Source organism: Sceloporus undulatus, chromosome 1 (assembly GCF_019175285.1).
Source record: "Sceloporus undulatus isolate JIND9_A2432 ecotype Alabama chromosome 1, SceUnd_v1.1, whole genome shotgun sequence".
In the NCBI taxonomy this organism is placed as follows: domain Eukaryota; kingdom Metazoa; phylum Chordata; class Lepidosauria; order Squamata; family Phrynosomatidae; genus Sceloporus; species Sceloporus undulatus.
Window position 1 is genome coordinate 72,970,383 of NC_056522.1, and position 27,072 is coordinate 72,997,454.

At 40.0% G+C, this 27,072-nt stretch overlaps 1 protein-coding gene across 1 annotated transcript in view; it reads left to right on the forward strand.

Moving 5' to 3' along the window:
- Positions 1–25,801, forward strand: part of WDR27 (WD repeat domain 27) — a 125,848-nt gene extending 100,047 nt beyond the window's left edge. Inside the window, exon 26 of the mRNA XM_042444018.1 lies at positions 25,184–25,801. Within this exon, the coding sequence (XP_042299952.1) occupies positions 25,184–25,231 (48 nt within the window). The 3' untranslated portion in view covers positions 25,232–25,801. The remainder of the gene's footprint in view (positions 1–25,183) is intronic.
- Positions 25,802–27,072: the final 1,271 nt, after the last annotated feature.

Here is a 27,072-nt window from a genome sequence, read left to right on the forward strand (position 1 = left end):
AAAGCAAAAAATGCCAAGAGGTGCAATATTTATAAACTCTATGACATAATCCAGTGAGTAAGAAAAAAGACCCACACTTAAAGCTCTGAAAGGGCAAAGCTGACAAGCACAATGAGAATCAAAGAATAAACTAACTCTACCATACACAAAAGGACACAGCTGGACAGCAATCCAAAAGGAGTGTTTCTCGTGCAGCGGATGAAAGAGAACTGAAGCTGGCACTAGATTGGCAGGATTGGGCATGCTCAGTACACAAGAGTGGGTGGGGCTTCCAGCCAATCTGCTCAGCTTTTCAGCTTCCGAATGGACTCTCTGCACGGGCTCAAAACCCAGTTGTGTGAGACACAGAGACCACGAAGAAGAAGAAGAAGAAGAAGAAGAAGAAGAAGAAGAAGAAGAAGAAGGCAAACACAAAATACTTTGAAGTATCTTCAGTAAGGGATATAGCACAAGATGTGTTTTAGGATATTGACATTGTAAAAAAACAACAAAAAAACAGATCCTAGGATATTTCAGTCTGCGGTTCCATATCCCATGAATTACGTTTTGTTATCTTTAATATTACTGTTTAAAGTTCGGTGCTTAGCACTTGGTCTCAAAAGCGTGAAATAAACAGTTGATAAAGAGGCTGCTCTGGCCATGATTATGCCAGGGCTGTGGCAACTGCATGACCCCTCTTCCAAACCAGGCCACTGCCACAGTCCCAAGCTAGTTGCTGTCAGGAACCAGATTATCTCTGATCCTTTTTTGTCCAGCTGTTAGCCTCCTAGTGCAGCCTCGGCATGGGTTCCAGCTGCTTTGAGGACATACACCATGTAAATGCCACACATCACAAGGCAGCTGGAAGCTGCTTTATTTGGCCCATGCATTTCAGGCCAAAGTCTTTCAGCAAACTAAGTAAACATTTATATTTTGACCAGACAACAACTGGGGTTGAATAATTTAAACCATTTTATTTATTAAAGGAAATATAATATAAAGAGTACATGGTGTAGGAAATGAATGCAGCTCCTTTCAGAAATAGCTGCTTGCTAATAATGATGGTGTTACTTTTGCCACAAATTACTTTTCTTTGACAGTCTGAATACATTTTTTCTTGAAAAAACATATTTTAATTGAGAAAAAAAAGGGGGGGGGATATGATCTCAGTATTTACAGTTTGGAGTCTTCCAGCTATATTTGTACTAAGTAAAACACTGGGGGAGGAGCATAAACTGATCCTTTGGTGCAAAATGATGCACAGCAAGAGTTTTCAAACATTTTTGATGAATATGTTCAAAGATGTGTAGTGGCTACTGGTATTCCAGTCAGTGTCAGCCAAAGTCTCACAGTATCCATTTAGTGGTATCCTCCTAAGCCTGCTGATCCTTCCTGGGGAGAGTAAGGTCAGAAGATGATGCTGTGTCTTTCCTGTCCTACAAAGACAAATAATATTCCTGGATAGAATTATTTCTTGTGCAGAAAATGCTGTTTTCTATGCAAATCCACACAATAAGTTGCCAAGTTTACAGCATTTTCTGTAAAGAAATGTGTGATTTTCTGCATATTAAATATTTCTACACAAAAATATCTTTTTTTTGTCAGAGAACACTGTTTCCTACACAGCAAATGCTATTTGCTACACAAAACAGCCACGTGGTGAATTTTGCACCGAATGAGACCTGGCCTGTGAAAAATCTTGTCTGTCCAGGATTTTTTTTCTTCAAGGGTTCTCAGCAGTCAGAAAAGATGTTTTTCAATAATTTTTCAAATATTTTGAAATATTCTTTTCATCCCTAACCAACATTTCATTCTGCTTTGTTATCTAGCGGTGCAATTTTTCCAGCTTTAAACCTACTTTAATAGCATTGTACAGCATGCCCGCGTCATAAGCGGGCACGCTTTACACGGCTTGAGCATACGTGCTCAAGCCGCGGGGCACGTGCGGGGCGGAAGGGGCGGCATGTCCCATTCAATTTCATGGGCGCACGCGCCCGTTGCGTCCCGCGCGCCACTGCACCACCGCTGCGCCGTGCACGAGGCCCATTGTTTCCAATGGGGCTTGAGCATAGGTGGAAATCGCCTTACATGGAGGGATCCGGAATGGATCCCCGCGTAAGGCGAGGACCCACTGTATGATCAATTCCTTCAAGGCCACGGAAACCCACTGGGCAAGTTGCACTGAGCCTCAGAGGAAGGCAATGACAAACCCTTTCTGAGCAAATCTTGCCAAGAAAACCCCTTGGGTCTTCATCTTAGGGTCACTATATGTCAGAAATAACCTGAAGGTGCAGATCAACAATTAATACCTATATTTCTGGCATTCCTTTAAGTTACACTGGTGAGAATGTGTAATAATAGCAATTTGAGTGTGGATGTTTCTTAGTCTCCACCATTGCTCCAAGACCATAACATGTGGCATGGATTCTACAAAACAACTAAGATATTTGGATTTTAAAATATTCTAATTACTTTTAATACATTTATATGCCTATACTACCATCTTCAATCATCATGTGGCACACTCCCCTAACCACAACATAGCCGTTCTTCACAACAATGGCTCCTATTAGAGGGATTCTGTAAGAAGTCATCTTACCAAAAAGCAATTAGCAAAAGCTGTAGTAAGAGTAATCGAGAACACGGAACATCAGACAAGGTAGGAGAGGCAGCAGCCAGAGCAGCTGGGGCTCTAAAGCAAGAACTTGCAAGGGAGGAGACAAACTGAGCACCAATAATTGCTTCCAAAATAAGGGGGGTTCCACAGTAACAACTTTCAACACAGAAAAAAGAACAGGAATAGTTGCTTCTAGAGCACCTGACACTCCAGAACAGAAACATACAAAACAAGAAGGAAACAGGGTAGCAATGACTAACCTAGGAACCACTTCTGAAGGAAACAGCATTCTTCTTCAATCCAGGCTTCAATGCTGATTCTAATTCTGATCCGTTTATTACAGTTGGCATAACAGAAACTTTTTGGCACAAACTTTCATGTAGTTAAATAGGAAGGAAGAACTTGATTGCTGCAATTAAGGCAAGGTTCAATGGCCCAAAATCAACAGCTACCCCTCTTGTGAGGAATATCTCCTGAAAAGACAGCAGGCGCACCTATGGGTCTCACTGTACATATCCTAACTTACACCAGGTGAAGACAGTGTCGCTAGCTTTAATAACTACAAAAATGTGACTTGAAGCCTTTCATATACCCTCCTATATAGCCTATTTTGTTGCAACCAAACCCAGGTACTTTTGCTCAAAGTAAAATGATGTGACTCTATTTTATCAGTGTATTCTAAACAGTATGGTGCCACTTTCTCTATAACTAAATTGCCTTATTCTTATTAGTATATATTGCAACAATTCAATAATTTTAATTGGCTTTACGTTTCTCACTAAACTAGAGACTCTCAATAATTCTGGGATATAGTCTTATCTTGAATGTAAAGCTTCAATCTAGTCTCTGTGCATAAATGACATCCCTACAAAATCTTTTGTTAGTACTGCAAAATATGATACTCTCTTTTAAATATAACTGCTAGCCTGGCAGGCACACTTCATTTTTCTTTATTAGCTTACCATGGTAAGCTTCAGAGGTCGGTTTTGGCATATCACACAGTTTTTCAAAAGATGAGGTCACTAACATTGATTTAATCATTTCTGTTGTTGTTTATTTAGCTATTAGGTTTTGAATGTAATAAACACCAGTAAAAAAACGAGAATAAGGCAATCACCATATATTTTAAAGAGTCATATCTTTAGCTTGAAGTCAAGCTGCTTTAGGGAGAGTGAAGTCCTATAGATAAAACTACAGTTAATTCAAGACAATGTATATTACACGCTGAAGTACTCAAGCCAATATTTTCATTTAGTGATAAAATGGCATCAAAGTTGGAACAGACAAGCCATTCTAGGGAGGACATTAATTAGAATACTGTACTAAAATGACTGCTCCCTTGTAACTGCTTATACACATGTGTCTGAAGAAGTAGGCTCAATTCTAGGAAAGGTCATGCTACCACCTTCTTTCTTTCAGTTAGTCAAAAAGGTGCTACAAGATTCCTTTGTATATGTCTTTGAATTCTATATATAGACCAAAATAATATTGTCCTCATGGCTAGTGCCAATTAATGACTTGGGTGCTTCATTTTGGACCAGCTGAAGTTTCTGGAGAATCTTCAAAATCAGTTCCACCTAAAATATATCACAACATTGTAATTTAGGGGTTTTCATAGCCAGTGTGATGTAATGGTTTGAATGCTGAAATAGGACTCTGAAGATCAGGATTTGAATTTCTGCTTGGCCTCAGGGAAGTAAGGTGGCCTCAGGGAAGAAACATTCTCTCAGCCTCAGAGGAAGGCAACAGCAACTTCCCCCACTCAAAAAAAATTCTTGCCAAGAAACCAATGATAAAGTCACTGTAGGGTCACCATAAGACAGCAAGTATTTGGCACAGAACAACAAGAAGTTTTCATGGAACATATGAAGGAGGCAATATCTTAATACTTTAGAAAACGGCACAGCTGGTGCCTAAGCATACATGAGAAATTGTATACTTGCATATGGTTTGTAAAAGTCAAGATGAAATGCCAAGAGCATCAGCATTCTCAAACTCATATGCAGAGATATACTGTGCCAGCCACACACAACCCCTGTGCAGAAAAGCAACACTGCACAACACATTAAATGACTGGATGCTATTGTGCAATGCACAACCATTACACAATGTTGGAATATGTACAACTATACTTCTGCTGCTGTCAACAAATACATTTGTTGCATTATGCTGAATAATTCAGCTCACATATGTAGAGGATGATTTATACATATGTTACTAAAAGAATGTTTTCAGACTGAAAACATGCTTTTCAAGGAAAATGCAGATCCAGAGAAAGAATTTTCATCTACTCCCAAATGAACTGTTTTTGCCAATATCAATGTTCAACACCTATTCAGGTGCCTCTGTTGTCTCATTGGTGTTTGACGGAGGGAAGGAGAGATGACAACATGCACCAGAACTTTAATAGATTGTTCCAGGACTTTAACATTTAAATAAAAGTTAAACATAAGAAACAAAGAGACTTTTATGTTGACAATTCCTATTGGCAAAAATAAGAATCTACCATTATTACAATGTAGAGTAGAACTAATACCATGCATTACTCTTTTGATCCTGTCAGATAATTCACCACTGCACCATGTTAGGTGTCCAAAATGGAAAACACATGCACACACTTCTCCTGCTTAGAGTTGTATCAGAAAGGCAGATTCTGTCATCAAACTATTTAATGCTCAGATTGAAATGACTCTAAACCATTAGTTTAATCTGAGAACCTATGGAATTAGTTTCACTACATTGCCTGAATAGGAAAAGTTTGGCACTGGTTTCTCCAGAAAGGATTTCTTCACTGGTGGCCCAAATAAACGAGAGAGGTAGAGACCACATACCCATTCAATTTGGTTCTGTTTATATCCCCAGCAAGTTGACAAGCTAAGTAGGACAAGTATGTAACTTCATCTGTTGAATAGCTTGAACAATATTAATCACAACCTCTGCTGCACGATTTGAAAATTATTCATACAACTGTGATTGTCAGATGAGAAAGATATTGTAGACAGTGTCCCCAAACAGTTGCTTTCCAGCTGCATTGGACTATAAATTCCCATTATTCCGTGTAAACTTGAACACATAATTGTGGATGAATATGGGAGTTTTAGTCCAGCACATTTGAAGGTCTTCAGATTGGTGGAGGCTGCTGTACACAGTTGCATTAAATGGCTTCCAAATGCACCTGTTGGATGAAGGACAGTTTGCAATGTTTGTACCTTAGTTTTGTTATTTGATCTATTCCTTTTGGGAAATGGTATCATTATGCATTGTATATAGTTATAATTTGGCTGCAAATGTTGCCATGGTTTGTAAGATGTTTTTTCTTTAAGGAAGGTTTAGTAACATTTCATGATGTGGGCATAATTAGGCAAGACAGAAAATATCTGAACAATAACATCTATGTTAGCAAACAGTGTATCATTTTTTACATATTTTACAGAGTTGTCAATTCATTCCATTTCCATTCCATTTTTGTCCAATCATAGTCCAAGGTACATAGCAATGCCAATATAACAAAAATTTAAAATTTAAAATACTGTTTTAAACAAAATTTAAAACAATTTGCATTCAAAGCCATCATGAGTTTGAGAAGTTAAATCCCCTCCTGTTAGCTTCTCCATCTGGACTGAGCTTCTTAGGAGAATGAAAGCAGCTGCTAACATCTTTTTTATTGCTCACCTCCAACAGTTCAGTTCTTTATAGGGGGTTTCCATGCTAATGAAGATAACAAAGTAGGCTTGACTGAGGGTTGCATCCACATTGCAGAAATAATCCAGTTTGACACTCTTTAACTGCCATGGTTCAATGATATGGAATTCTGGGAATTGTAATTTGTTGTAGCACCAGTGTTCTCTAACAAAGAAGACTAAATATCTCACAAAACTACAATTCTCAGAATTCCACAGCATTGACCCATAACAGTTAAAGTGGTGTCAAACTGGATTATTTCTGCACTGTGGATGCAGGCCTCAGTATCTTGATTCTGGGGCTGAACTGACAGCCCCTAAGGGATGGCCTGCAGCCACCTCTTTCGTTGCTGAATCAGGGCCATGGCAACTACATGCTACAGCCCCGATCTGGCATTTCCATGGCACAAAAAGGAGCCACAAAAAGTGGCTCCTTTTTGCACCATGGAAAGGGTGCCCTAGCTGTGGCAGGGGTGGCTTTTTGCTGCTTTTTTGGAGCAGCATGTGCAAGTGCTGCACTGAAGATGTGGCATGATGCTGCCCGCTGTCTGCTCAGGTGGGCAGCGTGGGGGCAGCGTCCGGGTGGCTAGTATGTGGACACCATGCCACCACTCTTTCCTAAGGCCAGCTCTTTATGCTGGTCTGTCAAGGCCCTCTGTGCCAGTGGAAAGTTATGGTAAGATTGGAATATGAATTGGCTAATCACTACTAAAATTTATTTCTGGGAAGGTATATTTTGCAATTTTAATTTTATTTATTTTAATATGTCTAATTAATTTTAATTAATTAACCTAGATAGCTTGATGCAGGATTTTTGGTGTAGGAAGAAGTCACTTCCCATTGGGTTAGGATGGGTCTCTCATTACCAGTTCATAAAAGCTACACTCTTCTTTTACTAATTACAGTGCGCCCTTGCTTTACGTGGGGGATCCGTTCTTGACTCCCATGCATAAAGCAAATACCGTGGCGGTGCACACGTGCCATGGGCACACACACCATTAGTTTCTATGGGACGCGCCACCCCTTCTCCCCGCTCGGCTTTCAGCATATGCTAAAAGCCGCATAAAATGCGCCCACGTATGACGTGGGCGCACTGTACAACTCTTAAAAGCTCTTAGATTTCAAAAGATTTCCTGTTTATTATAATATTCTTCATTTTATCGGTTTAGTTTTGTTCAGATTGGTTACATTCTATTATGATAATCATGTTATTGTAAGTCGCTCAAACCCTCATGAGTGAGTAAGTACTTCAGAAATACATGAAACCAACTAAATAGCAAACCTGAGCTTTACATATTTGTATACATTGTATGCAAATATTTCTTTTATACAGTTGCCCCAGTGCTGTTCACTTTTACCAGACCACAGTGTTGTTCCAGACACATTAACTGAGCTGTATTAAAAAGACTCTGTGTCCATGCATTCTTGGTTAGCGTGAGACTGAATCAATCTTTTTATTTGTTTATTTTTTGACTGCTGAAGATGGTACTGTTTTCATTTTAAAAACCCCATTTGTTTTTGCAAGACATTACTAATACTTGATTTAATAGCTTCTGTGTCTTCCTCCATTGGCTAATCTATGAAGTCATTCTTTGCAGTTTACAGGAGCATATTTCACTGAATCATTTAGCAGTGCATTTCAAATATTACTCATATTTTAAATTGTCTGCTTCAGTGAGACTCTTTTATCATATATGGGCCTTACAGTGTAAACCTATGCATGTCTACTCAGAAGTGCCCCTTTAATTTTAATGAGGTTGAGAGAGTGAATATTGCTGAAAAACAAACAATTATTACAACTGGAGGCCACAGGCAATTGCTTCAGCTGGCATGCATATTTAATCTACAACAAAGTAATGGCAAATCAAGAATTTGAAAATCACGTGGTAAGAAAAGCCCTTTTTAGAGTGTGGAACAAGTACAAAAAGCATATAGTACAAAAGATACCCCTTTTGGCATCCCCAACAGAAGCATTTCATTGTACTGAAAGTATCTCAGAAGGAAAATGGTTAAAGTATGCAGACACTTTGATATTAGAAGAGGGATAAAGAGCTACACTGAAGACAAGAGAAGTTTTAAATGAAGAAGGATGGGATGTACATTGGTTTCAGTACAGCAAAATTAAAGAAAGATATAAATTGACAGCATCACAGAAGGATTTATGAAAGATAAGTTTGAATTGGAAAAAATATTACTTGAGGAAAATGATAAGATTATTTTTAAATTATACAAAACAATACTTAAAAAAGAAATGGAGAATGAATTAGTCAAGGACTACATGGTCAAGTAAGCCCAAGAATTTGGAGAAAGCATTCAACTATCAGAATGGGAACAGAATTGGCAAAGAAGAATAAAATATACTCTATTTTCAGATTTGAAAGAAAACTATTACAAGATCCAATTCAGATGGTACCTGACACCCGAAAGACTTGGCAAAATTTATAACACTGCAGATGATAGATGTTGGAAATGCCAAAAAGAGAAAGGGACGATGCTTCATATGTGGTGGACCTGCAAAAAATCCAACAAATATTGCTCAGCCATTCTCAACGTCATTCCAGAAATTTTGAAGATCAAGTTGAAGAAAGACCCAAAAGCCCTCCTCTTGGGAATGATACACAAAAAAACATAAAAATGAATTCTGAAAAGTTCTATACTACATGATCTCATCAGCCAGGATATTATACGTGAGAAGATAGAAGGACACGGAAATCCCTGATATTCAGGATTGAAAGATGAAACTGTATGACTGTATGAAATGTAACAAATTAACACTACTAACACAACACTAAGAGATGCACCAGTTTTAAAATTTAAAAAAGACTGGGGCATGTTGTACAACCATTTGAACTCAACATAAGGAAGGAGATAGAAAATTCAGACCCATTATATTCATTTTATCAGGACAAATAACTATACCAGTTTTAAATAGGTAGGAAATTGTAAGTACTGTTATAATACCTGACAATGTGATAACTGTGCTATAAACTCAACAAATCCTATAACACAGTTGAAGAGAGTAACCATGTAAATCATCAGTCTTTTATGAATCAAGGTATATAAAGGATAGAGGTATCTAGAAAAGTATATTGAGTGGATGCAGTAAAGGGTATATTTTAACTATTAGCTTCTATCTGAGACCTCACAGCAAGGAAGGAATAGTGTTAGGTTTAGTATCTATAGATCAGTAATTGTGTTTAATGTTCTGTTTAGATAGTAGTGTTATGTTTGGTATGATTTTGTGTTTATGTTTATGTTGTTGTTTTTTGCTATCCCTGATTGTCTATGTTGTGATAACAATTTTTTTTAATGAGGCTTACTCTGAGGTATGTGATTGGTACCTTAGAAGCTGCCAAAGTGGTTAAAGGATTTTTAGTTTATTGATAAAAATTAAAGAGATTATTAATCAAAGTTCCTTTTATGTATTACTCAAACTGCAATGAACACCAGTTCTTCAACATGAAGAACTGGTGTTCATCAACACTGAAGAATTGATAAATTACCATAAATAAACAAGAGGTACCACTGAGTATTAGAAGGAAATACATCTTTAATATTCTGTTTTTCATTCCATATTGCTGTGTCCAAAATAGCCGACTTGGCTTCCTTGAGAAGGAATCAGCCTATCGTTTCAGTCTGTATCCTGGTTGATACACTAGGAGTTGAAAATCTAATACATTGGCTTATGCGTATCCTCAGTTTACAATACCGGGCATAATGCTAACACTTGTATCAAGGCTTTGTCCTGTCTTCCTCTCCCCTGCAGCTCTCTTGTCAGCTCAGTTTTGTCAAAACCCACCCCAAAAAGTTACCCAGCCATTCAGAACAAATGCTTAGGGGGTATGGCTGGAATGCACCTTATTGTTTTCGCTAACATAACACTACTGAAAGTAGAGGCCAGTGGAATGGAAACCATCAGCTGTCTATCTGATGCAAATTTTCAGGAAAGAAACATTTGTAGCCAATGTGCACAAATATTGTACTGGTCCCAGGCACACTAGGGGGGGAAACTGACAATATCCTTCATTAGATATCCCAAGAAGCAATGTTGGCAGCACACATGTGCCAAGGGATACTGTGCACTGTTCCCGTTTTACAGGTAATAATAATAATAATAAAGCTTTTATTTATATACCGCTTTTCCTCCAGATCAAAGCGGTGTACATACGGTAAAACTCTATGACACATGTCAGATACAATATTAAAAACAGTTATAAAAACAATTGTAAACATTCAATTTTAAAAACAATATAACTAGGATAGTTGGGATATCAATTATCAGTAGTCGTCCAATCTGGTCGGGGAATACTTTCTACAAAGAATTGGGAGGGTATGCTAACTGGAAGAGATAAGTTTTTAATGCCTTCTTGAAGGCTTCCAATGTACAACTGGATCGAATCTCCTCCGGGAGTGCATTCCCGTGAGTTGGAGCAGTCATTGTATAGGCTCTTTGGTGAGTCGTTACCAATCTCACCTTGGGGTGTTCAAGCAACAATTTCCCCATTGTTCTGAGAGTGTGGGGCAGATTATGTAGGGAGAGGCGTTCCCTCAAGTAACTTGGGCCCAAGCCATGTAGGGCTTTATAGGTAATAACCAACACTTTGTATTGGGCCCAGAAGCGAATTGGTAGCCAGTGAAGAGATTTTAATACGGGTGTTATATGGTCCTCCCTTGAGGTTTCGGCGACCAATCTGGCTGCAGCATTTTGAACCAATTGAAACTTCCGAACCTGGTACAAAGGTAGCCCCATGTAGAGCACATTACAGAAATCCAAGCGAGAAGTTACCAGTGCGTGTACTACTGTTTCTAGGTCCTTTTGGTCCAGACAGGGACGCAGTTGGCGTATCAGCCAAAGCTGGTACCAAGCACTCCTGGCCATCGCATCTGCTTTGAGATGATAACTGTAAGGATGAATCCAGGAGTACTCCCAGATTGCGAACTTTGTCCTTTAGGGGAAGTGTGACCCCGTCCAGGACTAGATGGCAAATTTCCCTGCCCAGACTTGGGGTACCTATCATGAGTACCTCTGTTTTCTCTGGATTCAGTACAAAGATAAAGGCATAAATCAGCACATTTGTTTGTTCATTTGAGAATCCAAGTTAAATCAAACTTCAGAAGCAAAGGTCCTTTGTTTTAAAGACCACCTCATCATCCTGTTGTTTAGTGGGGCTATGCTCTTCTAAAACTATTACTTTTTTTAAGATTATGTAAGTTCTGAGGAAAGCATAAAATGACTTTTATATGTTAATGTAGATCATTGTGGTTTCCTATACCAATGTAACTCTGCTGCTCCATGCAGTTTTCAATGTACACTTCCACCAACTAGCAGTTTTAAAGTCCAAATGTCTGTCATCGTGTTTTGAGGAAAATTTCAATTTTACTAGATGACGCTATAAGGCAACCACTAAATATCAGTAACATTACCAAAAATGTTCAGGAAAATGGTCTGATAATAAAAATGTTTATATTCAGCAAGAATGTCCATTTAAAATGCAATTGACCTAGGTTTTCAGAAGGAGAGATGTTGTATGGATATTGTCCAGTATTGTGCAAGGGGAGGAGGTTGATGTCTTAAAGTCCATTCAATTGAAATTGCAATATGAATAGCAGTATGCTTTCCCCACCCCATTATAGCATTTTAGTTTGGAAAAATAATTGAAAATTCAGTCCCATATTGGTATTTAAATGTGGTGTGTGTGTGTGTGTGTGTGTGTGTGTGTGTGTGTGTTTAAAAAAAAAAACAAGCTGATATTCAAGACTCATATGTGGAATGGGGATGATCCATATTACCTATAAAGGTTTTGTCAGATTTACTCAGGGGTGGTACCAGTCACATACCACAGATATTTGCTTGCAGCCTAGGTGATTTTATTCATTTTGCACATGTACTATGGTTGGCTTTATTTTAAATTATTTTAACTGTTTTTAAATTTTCTAATTTTAAATTTACAAACAATTTGATATATTTTTACTCTTTTAGAATTGTTGCTGTGTGCCTTCGAGTCATTTCCAACTTATGGCACCCCTAAAGCAAATCTATCATGGAGTTTTCTTGGCAACATTTGTTCAGAGACTCTTTTGTCTTTACCCTCCTCTGAGGTTGAGAGAGTGTAACTTGCCCAAGGTCACCCAGTGGGTTTCCATGGCCTAGTGGGCATTTGAACCCTGTTCTCCCAGAGTCTTAGTCCAACATCCAAACTACTGCACCACACTGGCTCACTCTGATTTATAGCTTTTGTTATATATTGTCTTAAATTAATTTTATTGTACACCGTCCTGTGACCTATGGATATAGGGCAGTATATAAATCTTTCTTTGGTAAAAATATACCACTGGTCTAGAACTGCAGCTTATACAGTACTTCTAACTTTTAATTGGTAGGTTAAATTTAAATACATTCCCCCAAAGTAAAATCTAAATGACTGCATCTTTGAAGGCAGCTACTTTTTTTTAACTGTTACATTTTTTCTGCAATATTCTCTATTACAACAAACCTGAAAGAACCAAGTTAGTTTCCAAAAAGAATCACATACATAACACTGGTGGAGAAGGCTGATGGAGAAAGAAACAGATAGAAATGTTAAAAGTAGACAGAAATATATTGTTGTTTCATTCAACTGTCTCCTAGTTTATACTGAGAATATTCCCAGAAACTGAAGTGAGCTTCCCATCGAAATCAGTGGAAAAATCAAACATTCTAATGTAGCTGGCATTCTACACAAATGTGATACTCCATTCTCTCAGTTTCCCTAAAACCCAAATTCAGGAAGAAACCCTAAAATGGAAGGATATATATATATCTCCAGTGATGAAAAAGCAGGCCCAGTTGGAATGTGGTGGAGGAAAAGAATGGAGTGGCTAAAATCCTGAACAGAAAGCACTCTACACTGGGACAGTTTATTGCAGGACTCTTTTTATCCATAATTATAATATTATTTACTGTTCAGGTAATTAGATCATAGTAGTTTTAGAACTACACAAGTTGGACCTCAAAGAGTTTACCGTTTACTCGGCATTTAGTTTTAACTGGCATTCAAGCATAGGATATTAAGAACCAAAATTCATACAAGTGTGAAATTATATATCATTTATGTAACTTCCCTCTTCATTTTAGAAACAATTTCTCCCTGTTTTTCTCATTAAGAAGGCACTGTCATGATGAGAATGATGTCATAGTAACAGCATGACCATACCAGTATTTTTTTTACCAAAAGAGGATAACAGTATTAGATTTCTTTAAAGTCATCTTCTTTAAAAAAAAAAAATCAAAAACAAAACCTAAACTGAACCCACATTCACTCTTTCAGCCATGTGAATTTTAAATATATGTTATAAACTTACAAATGTCTATTACAAATGTGGCTGGAAAACCATTATTCATTTTTCAGGCTAGCTTAGTAGAAGTTACACATTAGGGTAGGTTTCTTAAATATACAGTATATATATTAAGCATACTTTATAAAGCCTATATAAAGCTGTATGAAGACAAAAAATATTGTGTAGCACAGAGGAAACAAATTTCTATGATGACAAAAAGAAATATTTAAGTGGGTAAATTACCAGGGAGAGCCAACGTGGTATAGACTTTTTCCCATCAGCCATGGAAACCTCCAGAATCCCCTTGGGCAGGTCACACTCTCTAGCCTAAAAGAAAGGCAACAGCAAATCTCCTCTAAATACTTGTCAAGAAAATTCTCTGATAGGGTGCCATAAGTCAATTGACTTGAAGGTAGATAACAACAACAACAACAAATTATCTGAGGTAATATGAATGCCTCTAGGTGACAGTAACGTAAATGAATACAAGAATCCCTTTGATATTATGGGAGATAGCATAGCAAGGAAATTGCCTTGGGGCGGCGCTTCCAGACGCCCCTCAACCCTAGCACAAGTTGAGGGCGTCAAAATGGCGGTGCCCTGTACACATGGGTGCCGCCATTGTTATGCAAGCACGGCACGGCATCCACACGGCACCGCATGGTACTTGCGTAATGAGTTTGGCAGCTGTGGCTTCCCTGCAAGGGGGGGAGGGAAGGCACCAGGAGGCCTCCCTTTTTGGGAGGTCTGAACTGCATCATTATTTCTTCTTCTTCTTCTTCTTCTTCTTCTTCTTTTGGTTTTGGTTTTCACTTTTCTGTGTGTCATCTAGGGTTCCCTTTTTGGAAAAAACAACAACTCTGTTTGTGAGAGTACATTGTACCCTACAGGCAAGCACTTCACTTGCTTTGCCAGGGCAAAGGACATAAGTTACACAGTTGTGATTTGTGAAAGCTTTTATTAAACATGCATGCTGTAACCAGTCACCCTAGCTTTGTTCTAGGAGCAAGACCATCACCACACCATCCCCTGCACCAGGTTTGTTTGGGACACAGTGTGAACAACTCTGAAATGCTGTAGTGTGAATGACCCCTAGGAGTGGTGTCTAAGGGCCAGAACAGACTAGCCAGTATAGTTGGCTTCCGCATGGCTTGGGGGTGTGGTGTTTAGATGCCGCACACCCCCAAGACATCTGGAAGGCAGCCTGGCTGACCACATGTAGGAGGCTTCAAGACGTTCTCGGGGTCTGGTGTTTACATACTGCATGCCACCGAAGCTGCCCAGGGGTGTGGCTGGCCTGCCTAAGGTGCCTTTTTATTGGCCCAAATAGGAGGAATCTTTCCTGTTCCTATTTGGGCCGGCTCCAGGATGGATTGGGGCTGCATTGTTGCTATGGCACTGGACCAAGTGCTCCAGGGCAGGCCCAATCTGCCCTTTTGCGGTGGTCTGTTCCACCCCTAATGCTGAAGGGCAGTTCCTTTGCCTATCTTCCTCCAGCAATAAGCTATCAGCATAAGAGGCTTTTACTTCAGTCTCGATGTAAACATTAATGTTGGTGCTAGTGACTTGGGCACCAACAGATCTCTCCACACTATTGATAGCTGCCAAAAAAATCTATGATCATTCTTTCAGCTTCAGTAGTGTGTGAATCTGACTCATCTCCTACACTGGAGGTCAGTAGCATACCCTGTAGAAGTTTAAGTTTAAGAGTGATTCCACCATGGAAGAGGAGGAGATTAGATTTCCCATTCTCTGAAGGGTTCTTGTTTATCAACCACTGGTGGCCATTAAAGACCCAGTTTTTACAATGGATAATCCACAGGGATATGTTTCAGTAGCCTTGGATCCCTTCTGGGAGAAAGGTGGCATACAAAATAAATAAATAAAATTCCAGTGCTTCTAGCCCTTCAGAATACAAAACCACGCTATCAGAAACCTTCATCCATACTTCCCACATCTAGAATCATAGCATCATAGAATAGAATCATAGAACCATAGAGTTGGAAGAGACCACAGGGGCCATCCAGTACAACCCCCTGCCATGCAGGAAATCTAAATCAAAACATCCCCATCCAGCCTCTGCTTAAAGACTTCCAAGGAAGGAGACTCCACTACACTCCGAGGGAGTTTATTCCACTGTCGAACAGCCCTTACTATCAGGAAGTTCCTCCTAATGTTGAGGTGGAATCTCTTTTTCTGTAGTTTGCATCCATTGTTCCGCATTCTAGTCTTTGGAGCAGCAGAAAACAAGCTTGCTCCCTCTTCAATATGACATCCCTTCAAATATTTAAAGAGGGCTGTCATATCACCTCTTAACTTTCTCTTCTCCAGACTAAACATACCCAGCTCCCTAAGGCATTCCTCATAGGACATGGTTTCCAGACCCTTTACCATTTTAGTTGCCCTCCTTTGGACACGCTCCAGTTTCTCCACATCCTTTTTGAATTGTGGTGCCCAGAACTGAAGTGAGGCCTGACCAAAGCAGGTGAGGCCTGACCAAAGCAGAATATAGAGGCACTATTACTTCCCTTGATCTAGACACTATACTTCTATTGATGCAGCCTAAAATCGCATTAGCCTTGTTAGCTGCCGCATCACACTGTTGACTCATGTTCAACTTGTGGTCTACTTGGACTCCTAGATCCCTTTCACACATTGTTTCATTCAGCCAGGTGTCCCCCATCCTATATCTGTGCATTTCATTTTTTTTTTTTTTTTTTTTTTTTGCCCTAGTGCAATGCCTTTCATTTCTCCGTGTTGAATTTCATTTTGTTAGCTTTGGCCTAGCTTTCTAGTCTATTCAGGTCATTCTGAATTTTGATACCATCCTCTGGGGTATTAGCTACTCCTTCTAATTTGGTGTCATCTGCAAATTTGATAAGTATGCCCCCAATTTTGTCATTCAAGTCATTGATAAAGATGTTGAATAGCACTGTTCCCAGGACAGAGCCCTGTGGGACCCCACTGGTCACTTTTCTCCAGGATGAAAAGGAGCCATTGTTGAGCACCCTTTGGGTTCGGCCGGTCAACCAATTACAAATCCATATAACAGTTGCCTTGTCTAGCCCACATTCTATAAGCTTGTATGCAAGAATGTCATGGGGAACTTTGTCAAAGGCCTTACTGAAATCAAGATATACTATATCCACAGCATTCCCTTCATCTAACAAGCTGGTAATTTTATCAAAGAAAGAGATCAGGTTTGTCTGGCATGACTTGTTTCTCTGAAACCCATGTTTTTGTGATTATGGAATTGCCTTCAAGGTGTTCACAGACTCTCTGTTTAATGATCTGCTCTAGAATCTTTCCTGGAGATTTTCTATGAAGTGTAGGATGAATACTGCAGCTTTCTATGTCAGCACCCTCCCTAACTCTATTATGTCTGGGGAATTTCAGATGAAAGTCTTGTAGATGAAGAGGAGCAGAATACTAGATGCCATGGTCTGAAAAGCTTGTTCATTGAGCCTCAGAGCTAGTAGCTGTCTTGTGTATATGTCACACTATTAACTGGACTTTGGGAATAGTTCTGAACTTTCTTTAACACCTGGCCAAGTATAAGAAGGAATTGTCCAAATTCTAAAACAAAGCTAGTGAATTGGCTAAACAACAAATTAGCACACCTGACAATATGCCAGGCCAGGAATGCATATTGAGAAATGTAAAACAAACAAAAATGTGTACAATGTGAGAAATGTAAAACAAACAAAAAACGGACCTGACTGCAGACTTACCATGTAGAATGAAGTAAAGAATCATCCAAAAACAGTGAGATAAAAGAACACAAAGGAGATTTGGGAGTGTGAAGAGATCAATCTTCAGGATTTTGCATGTTCAACTGTGAGGAAATGCCATTGAGGCAGTTGGCCACATTTTTAAAGAAGAGAGCTAAGAATCATAATACAGTTGAATGACCTCTAGCATTAAAGAAATACTGTAAATGGAATTGGGGGGGGGGGGGGGAGCCAAAGGAAACAATGTATTTTTAAAAAAGTACAACAGACCAAGAAGAAAAGCCTTAATGAACAGCAACATCACACAAAAATGAAGAAGGAATAGTTAATGAAAACCTTAAAATAACAATAAAAAATTAAGACTGAAAACAAGAATGAATACCCACTTGCTCTTCTTATTCAGATAAAGAGACAGAGAAGTGGACAAAGACAGATCCATTGTACAGTTGTTGCATGTTTGAGGGGTGGCTGGGAGTGAGGCAGAAGTCAAAAGATTTTGTGTCTGTTTTTTATTCCTTTTTTTCTTTCTCTTTGTTTTCCAAGTTAGTTGGTGTATATTTCATTTATACCTCTGCCTGTTGGATGTTCAGCAGAGGGCGCTATAGCATAACAAAAACAATGCAGAATAATAATGATCATTCCACTAATTAAGTGATCCATGTTTTTCCATCAGAAACATGAGAAATAAAGTAACCATCAAAATAGCAGGTTATTGTAACCTCTATAAAGATTTGTTTTAAACATCTAAGGTAGAGATTGCATTCCTGCACCTTCTCTGTATCTGTCTCTCTCTGTCTCTGTCTCTCTCTCTCTCACACACACACACCAAACCCATTACAAATAAAGATTTTGAGGCGGCTTCTTAAGGAAAGTAACCTGGGAATTCTGTAATTTTAGAATAGTGACCTAGAAGAAGAGTCCATTAAAAAAAAGTTACTTATAGCTTTTACTACAGTTGCTCCATACACGAGATGGTTACATATTGTTGTTTTCCCTCTGTACCCAGTCCTTGGGTAACCTTATCAGCTCCTATGGTTTCCAATACCATTTATATGCCGATGACACCCAACTGTACTTTTTTTTACTGCAGAACTCTCCTTGAACTTGAACAGAGAGTTTCATCATGTCTCCCAGCTGTTTCTGCTTGGATACTTCATCAACATCTGAAACTTAACATGGCCAAAACCAAATTACTTATTTTTCCACCTAAGCTGTCTTTACAATATTCATTTTCAATTAAAGTTAAAGACATTTGTATCCACCCTGTGAAGGAAGCACAAACCATGGCATTGGTTTTGATTCGTCTTTATCATTTACTTCTCTGATCCAGGCTGCAACCTAGTCATGCAATTTTTTCTTTATAATTTAGCTAAAATCAGACCTTTTCTTTCAGTATCTATGGTTAAGACATTGGACCATTCCCTGGTCATTTCTCGCCTCGATTACTGCAACCTTCTGTTGACAGGCCTTCCTCTCTCCCACCTCAGCCCCTTGATTTCTGTTCAGCATTCTGTTGCCAGGATTATATTTTCAGCTCCTTGCTATGATCACATCATCCCTTTCTTGCCATCTCATCATTGGCTCCCTGTTTCCTTTAGGATTCATTATAAGCTCCTTATTTCAACTTTTAAAAACAATTAATAATGACTTTAATAAATAAATATGTAACGAACTAAATCCTAACTGGTGTTAATATAGCAGGAAGAGACTGTTAACCTCACTTAGAGGAGACTGTTACTCCATCTTAGACTGAGAGGAGACTGTTTAGAATCTTGAGAGAGAGACTGTTAAACAGCCTCTAGGTCTGAGTGACAAAGAATGAGACAGATAGAGGGAAGTCCCTGTCTATCTAAGGAGGGAAAAGGAGAATGCAATACATAAATTTTCTTACATTCCCCTCCCCTCTTATTTGTCTGCTCTTGTTTCCTCCAACCATCCTGCACGTGATCTATGTTCCATTGGCTCAGGACTCCTGACCCAGCCAAGGGTTTCCTCATTCTCGGCTCAAATTCACCCTTTCGCTCCTCACTGCTGGAACCTTCATCCCAAACATTTGCAGACAATTACTTCTTTAGTGAATGTTAAGTCTGAAATAAAGATGATTTTGTTTTGGGAAACTTTCCAGTTAACAGCCTAATTTTGATAGTTAGATAAGTGTAAGTGTGTATTGCTTTTACAGTTTACTGTTTTAGAGTTATTTAATGATACTGTTATTTTATAATCTTTGCTGCTTTTGATTGTAGATTGTACGCCGCAGGCAGGTTTTAACTGTATTTTGTTTTGATGATTATGTAAAGTGCTGTGCAAAACTTACAGTGCTATATAAATAAACTTTAATAACGATAATAACAACAACAATAATACACATTTGCCACTGTGTCTATGCCATCACAGAGCTATGATGAACATCAGATCTCTGTGTGAATGCCTATATAATAGGCATATGTTCATGGCATGCGTACATTAATTATATGTTATGTGAAACAGCTTGTGGTGAGACCAACACTTTTGAGCTGTGTCTATGAATTATGCTCTTGGCATTGCAATTCTGCCAACAGTCAAGCTATTGTGCTCAGTGTTGGCTTCTCTCTTACAAGATTCTTCATGAAAAGCTACTTTTTGCATAACGCAGAGTTGATTCAACTTCTAGCTACAAACAGAATAGCTGCTAGGCATAAATCTAAGGTACATCTGCATAACTTTTATTTTGGGCATCTGGTGCACTGTAGGATATGCAAGGATTACACAGTCTGCATGGCTGAAGCATAGAAGTGAAAAAGTATCTATTGTTCCATTTCTAACTGTGCATAAAATGACTGAGATAACTCACATGTGCCTTAAGATGACAAACTGCATTGATTTGAAAGCATTTGTCCAAGGCAGATAATAACAAGGGGATAGATTATAAAATCATACCACTGAGTGGTTTGGGTCAGTATTGGTTGTCCTAATATGGCAAGACAATACCTTGTGGATTCTCCAAAACTCTCAAGATAGCTCAGCTCCAACATGAGGCCGTGACACCAAATATCTTTTTTCCTGCTCATTGTTTTTGGAATTTGCACAAAAGTTTCAAAACTACCCTGCCATCGCCGCTGCCTAAAGCGAGTGTCTTTTCCCTTTGTGAATCTGACATGTCAGGGGCTGTTTAGACCAGCTATTAAGGCTGGCCTAGAGGCAGAGTTGGGGCATCATATCCATATGACACACTGCCCAAATCTGCTCCCAGGGTGCTGTGATGACGCGTGCCGCTCCACATGGTGCACAGTGTCACAGTGCTCCTCTGGTGCTGCATCCATATGACACAGTGCTGAAGGAGCACTGTAAAGCCGCACTGCCGCAAAAAGGAGCCACTTGTTTCAGCTGCTTTGGAGCTGTGGTGTTCAAACAATGCACACCTTCAAAGAGACTCAAAGCTGACCTGAAGCTGTGCTCCGGTCCTTTGGACTGGAGCAAAAAGAAGCCAGGATAATTCAGTTCCTGGTGGCATCGGCTGGGTCCTGCAGCCGCAGCCTGCTTTGAAAGTGGGCCGTGTGGTTGGCGAGGTTTCAACCCAGTCATAGACAGAGTGGACTCAAGCCACTCTTTTGCACCTGTTTGCTCCGGCCCTAGTTATGCCCTAGGATGGTGAAAATGACAAAACGTGTAATTTCATAATTGTTCCTCTAGTCCTTATGAGAGAGGTTGTGTATGTATGTGCTTTAAATACTTTCTGGTTTATCAGTTTAATGTGCTAAACAAATACAAGACCTTTTTTCAGTATTTTTCTGATGTGACTATAAGGAAATAAGTGGAGCAATATCTATTAAAATGCCTAAGAAAAAGAAACACAAATACTCTCTATGACCCACTCTAGCTCACATGAGCTACAATATAGATATTGTATCTCATTAAATATGTATTTTAGCCCATGAGGAGCAGAGCTTGGAATTTATTCATTGAGCCAAATCATTATCTTACTAATTCATTAATTTTTCTAGCAGTTTCACCTAACTTTATAGATTCCTGTCATCTTCCGGCCTGAGAGGGAGTGATCAGGCAGACCCAGCTCCACCAGGGATAGCCTGAAGGAAGAGACTCCTCCCTCCTTAACTGTCATCTTCTGGCCTGAGAGGGAGTAATCAGGCAGACCCAGCTCCACCAGGGATAGCCTGAAGGAAGAGGCTCCTCCCTCCTTAACTGTCATCTTCCGGCTTGAGAGGGAGTGATCAGGCAGACCCAGCTCCACCAGGGATAGCCTGAAGGAAGAGGCTCCTCCCTCCTTAACTGTCATCTTCCGGCCTCCTATTCCCCTCCAGCTATACTCTGACTGTGTGGGAGAGAGGCTTGCGTACCCTAATGGTTGTGAGCTATGCTGGCGGTGGTATAATAGCCACCGGCAGGGCCTCCCGACAGGTCACAACCGAAGGGTCTGACCAAGAGCGCCAAAGGGCAGGACGGGCTCTCTAGCCTTATGGCAACCATCCTAGGAGAAGGAAAACTCTAATCCTAAACCCAGGCGGATGGTGCTCGTCTAACCCTGTAAGGTCAACCATCTACGAGAAGGAAACTCTAATCAAACCTACGACCCAAGGACCTCGCTGCCACCGTCCATGCTTGTCAAGGCCTCAGCAGATGAACCTCTGGTTTAAAGGGTGAGGCCAGTTCTGTGCACGCTGCGCTCCACCAGAAAAATCCATTGCACAGGCTCGAAGGATACATCCAACGTCATCAACACGCTTGTAGAAAGCATGGATTAATCCTTCCTCAATCTTCGTTCGCGAAGTAAAGCCAAGAAAAAAGAAAAAAATAGATTCCTCAATTGACACTCAAATTAAAAATATGCTTTAGTGAATTAGATAACTGGAATTCATTAATGTGGATGTCTCTCCTTCTGTCACAATCAGTAAAACTAGAAGCTCTACTGTCTCAAGAGAAAATTACAGTGGGATCTCAGTATCTGCCAGGGGATCCAGAACGGATCCCTCAGCGGATACCAAAATCTATGAAAACTCAAGTCCTGTTGTCCCAAATGGTAGTGTGTACATGTGGCTGTACCGCCATTAGGAACAATGGGATGAGGGCTTACCTGAAACCCTGTTGTTCCTAATAGTGGTGTGGCCGCATGCACGCATCACCACTGCAGATAGTGGGGGCTGTCCCTAATGATGGTGCAGCCATGTGCATGCGCCGCCATTAGGGACAACGGGCAGCTTGTTGTCCACAGATGCTTAAATGAGCAGATGGCAAGTCCACGGATACAGAGGTGTCCCTGTATTAGAATTACATGACCATATTGGTAAGCAGTGTAATCTGTGTGATTTCTTTGAGAAGACAGCCAGGAGGAGGGCTATGGAGACAGAACCTGCTGGATACTAGGTCAAATAGTTGAGCTTGTAGAACAGAAGAATGGCTGTGTTTGGGAAAGCAAAGAGGGAAAAGTGAGTTTTGGAAGCTTTCAGGGAGTTATTTGATAGCAGGAGAACAAGGCCCTCAAGCAGCCAGGGCCCTTTCAGAACTCCTTCTCCCATGGGTTTGTATGTAAGGAAAGCATTTGGAGTCTTTTGGAAGGGGAGGATGCATTACGACTCACTTCAGTAATATGTTCTGGACTGGTTTCTATTGTATATTGTCATAGAACAATATTGTATATTGTCTTCTTCTTCCTCCTCCTCCTCCTCTTCTTCCTCCCTTCTTCTTCCTCCTCTTCTTCTTCCTCTTCCTCTTCCACTCTGGGCCCGACAACATACTCCAACTCCCAGACCTCTATAGCCTAGAGCCAGAAAAGAGTGAAAGGGGGTGCCAAGAATGTGGATGCAGCCTCTCTCTCTCTGGTGTGTGCGCACTTTCCTGCCCCAAGTCCTGGGAGTTGGAGTTTGTTGCTGGCCGGCTGGGCCCTTCTTATTTCTCTTCCTCCTGCTCCTCCTCTTCTTCCTCCCCTCTTCTTCTTCCTCCTCCTCTTCTTTCTTCCCTCTCTTCCTCCTCCTCTTCTTCCTTCGTTCTTCTTCCTCCTCCTCTTCTTCCTTCCCCCTCCTCTTCCTCCCCTCTTCTTCTTCTTCCTCCTCCTCTCCTTCCTCCCCTCTTCTTTCTCCTGTCTTCCTCCTCCTCTTCTTTATCTTCTTTCTCCTATTCTCCTCCTCCTCCTTTCTCCTCCCCCGTGCCTCCTCTTCCTCTTCTGTTGTTGTTGTTGTTGTATGCCTTCAACTCCTTTTGGACTTATGGCAACCCTGCAGAGTTTCCCTGAAAAGTTTCTTCAGGGGGAGGTTGTGTTTACCTTCCCCTGCGAGGCTGAGAGAGTGTATCTTGCAGTAAGATTTGTCACTTATAGCCCAGTGGTAATGGGGCCTTTGATAGAGATGAGCAAGTTATGAGGGTCATTTTTGTGCCTCCTGGGCCTGCCAAGGCCATATCAGCTAGAAGTTCATTTTAAGTTTGTAAAATCCAGTTTTGGAAATGTTTTCAGATAGAATTAGGTACTGGAGGATTGTGTCTTGCTTTAAAGAGGAATTGTTGCTTTAGAAAAAAAATCAATGGGGGAATTTCTGTGACATTCCAGGAGGAGTCTGATGGCTGTAGAAACAGCCTAGACCACATAGCATACCTTGGCCATGTGATTCTCACTCCTGATATACTTCACTTTCCCTTTGTCTAGCTATTTTATTTGTGGTGGATGTTTCCACTGTTCCTTGTATTCTGTTTTTTATTAGCTCCCTGAGACAATGAAAAATCCATGTGGATAATTCTTTTCAGCAATAAGAAGCTAGCTTCCAATTGTTATTGTCAATGTTTCTAACTCTAGAGCACAGTCACAGACATAAGCATAAAGACATTACACTGCCCCTTTTTTCAAGAATGTCTGATCGGAAATGTGAATTAATTCAAAATGTACTTGAACTAATTTTCTAATCCATAAGAGTGATAAGAGCCAAAGTTTGGAGTGAAAAAAAATGTGATGGGTACAGAATTGATGAGTTAGTGGCTTCTGGAATTCATGCAAATATATATCAACTACCTTCACCAAGAAGATTTTTTCCCTTTTGTTCTTTTCTAACAATTTTTTTTGGGGGGAGGGGGGAATATGATTCCTACAAAAGAAACTTTCAGCTGTCTATTGCTCACTGAAAGAGAAAGAGAAAGGTTGGGAGAAATATTTGCAACTTTATGTTCATAAAATGTTTAATGATATCAATGTGTGGACCTCATCATGTACTTTAACATTTTCTCAGTTTCTGAACAGTCTCCCTTCCTTATCTTGAGTCAGGATAGTCACTTTAATGCTCCTCAAAGTTTTTTTAACTACTCTGTCCTAGATGGTAGATCTAGTTTGGCAATATAAGACTGCAATGAATATTTGAGAATATTTGAAAAATAATTGAAAATATTTTGCCACTACATATAATGGGATGTGAACACCCACAGATTTTGGTATCCATGAAGGGCCTTGGAATCAAGGGCCCACTGTAATAATAACTAATTACATTGAACAAAAATCTGAATAAAAAGAAAAAGAAAGAAAACTTGTACGAATAAATTTAATATACAGTTGCCCCTCCGAATGAACGGATCTGGGATCCGCGCCCTTTAATATACACGGAGGAGCAACCTCTGCTATTTGCAATGGCATGCATGCCCTTGCCACGCACACACGCACTCCATTCAAGCCTATGGGGCTTTAATAAGTGCAAGCCTGCGTTTTCGTGGGAAGGTGGTATCTGGAATGGATCCCTGCGAAAACGAAGGGCCAACTGTATTATCAATACATTCAATTCATCTTTAAGTTATTGATTTGTTTTTTGTTATTTTATTTTAAAAAAACAGCAAGAGTCTGTCAAGAACAATTCATTATATGTCAGTCATATACTCTCTGTTTTATATTACAGCTCACCACAGCCACTTTGGATGGGAAACTGCATTTGTTCTTACCCTGAAGACCATCAGCTTTGACATCCTTGCCCTGCTGATTTGAAAACAGATCTCCCTGAAAAAAGGAGAAGATTGGTTACTGGGCAAGCTACAATGTATTTGGTTAAATTTAGTCTTCCAAATCCTTTCTGTTTTCTGTTTATCCCAGGAAGTCATCTTAAAGGCTTATTGCTGGTAAACTTATTTGGCAAGAAGTAATTTCATTTGTGAATATAGTGAACACTTCCTGCTTCTTCTATAGCAGAGCATTATAGCATACATTATCTTGAAATTTAACTTCATCAGTGCTATGAGTTAGGCAGTTAAATCCAATTGGATCTCATTAGTGTTAGCTATGATAGAGCAATCTATAATATATCAGGGAACATCAAATTATATTTAAGAAAGCTCATGGCTAGCAGCATGTTTACAATTCTGTTATATTTTTTGGGATTTGCGATGGTTGCCTTCACAACCAGTCCTTTAAAAATGCAATATTTGAGCACCAAAAAACTTGGCACATGAACAGCAGCTTACTTTGTAACACTTTTGACAACACCCAGTCCTCAATAATAAAATTATATTCTAGTCATTTATTTTCTTGACCGTTAATTCCACTTTATGAACTATCTGCAATGTTGCTTTGGTACACTAGCAAACGTTTAAAATATTTTAGGTTTCAATGGATGTGATAGCAATTGTGAGGCTATACAGATGATTGATGTCAGGGGTTTTTCCAAGTTTTTCTAAAAGATTTACATTCTTGGCTGTGTGAATAATCAATGCGAATAGACCCGGGTTGAACTGGGATAAAACTCTACATGCCTTGAACATGCTTTGAATACATTCGCATGTATTTGAGTGACACTCATTTGAGTGACACGTGTGAGTAACAGAACTCAGAGAGATGCGCAGAGATGCAGTTCCATATTGTGAACAACAAACCTGGAATATGCAAGTGAGATTATTTGCATAGTTATGCTAAAAACAATGTGTGAATGACCCCCTAAATCATTTTAACACACGCTCTCTCACACACATACATGCATGCGTGCGCGTGTGCACACACACACCTCATACTTCATTGCTTTTAAAACTGCCCATTGGACCTTTTTTTGCAACAAATTAATACAGCAAAGTGAAAATGAAGTGAAGGTATCACTGTCTGTAATAGAAATATGCAAAAGAAGTGTTAGCACTGTACAAAAGAAGTGTTAGCATGAATTTTTATAGACTTTAACCTGAAACAGAGGGGCAAACAGGAGTGACCTACGGCTGTTCTGGAGGTGTGGTGTTTAGACACCAAATGCCCCTGGAAGCCACACTAGGATTGTGCTGGGGTGCCTAAAGCAGCCCCAAACTGCCCCAAAAAGAGCTGATATTTTCCACTCCTTTCCACGTTCCATTTGGGACCATGGCAGCAGGTGCCCTTGGAACCACAGCATGGGGTTATCGTGATCCTGGTGTGATCAGGTTGGGGAGAGGCCTTTGGATGCTCCTTCCTGCCCATCTGTTTCACCTCTTACTCTACTTCATACATCTGCATGAATCTGAGAAAGTAGACCGGGGCGCGTTACAGACCGCCCGTTTGGGGCGGCCTGTAGGCGCTCCTTTCCCCGCCGGATCGGGGCCTCAGCTGTCAGAACGGCAGCATCCAAGGCCCCGATCCGCCGCTTTCCAGGGTGTGGGGAAGCAGCAAAAGGCTGCTTCCCCGCAACCTGGAAAGGGGTGTCCTTGGGGCTTCATGCCCCAAGGACACCCAACGGTGGTGGGGAGGAGGAGAAAGGGGCCACTTGGCCCCTTTCTCCTTTGCGTCGCTGGTGCAGCCATCTAAAGGAGGAGCCCTGGTGGCGCAGTGGTTAAATGC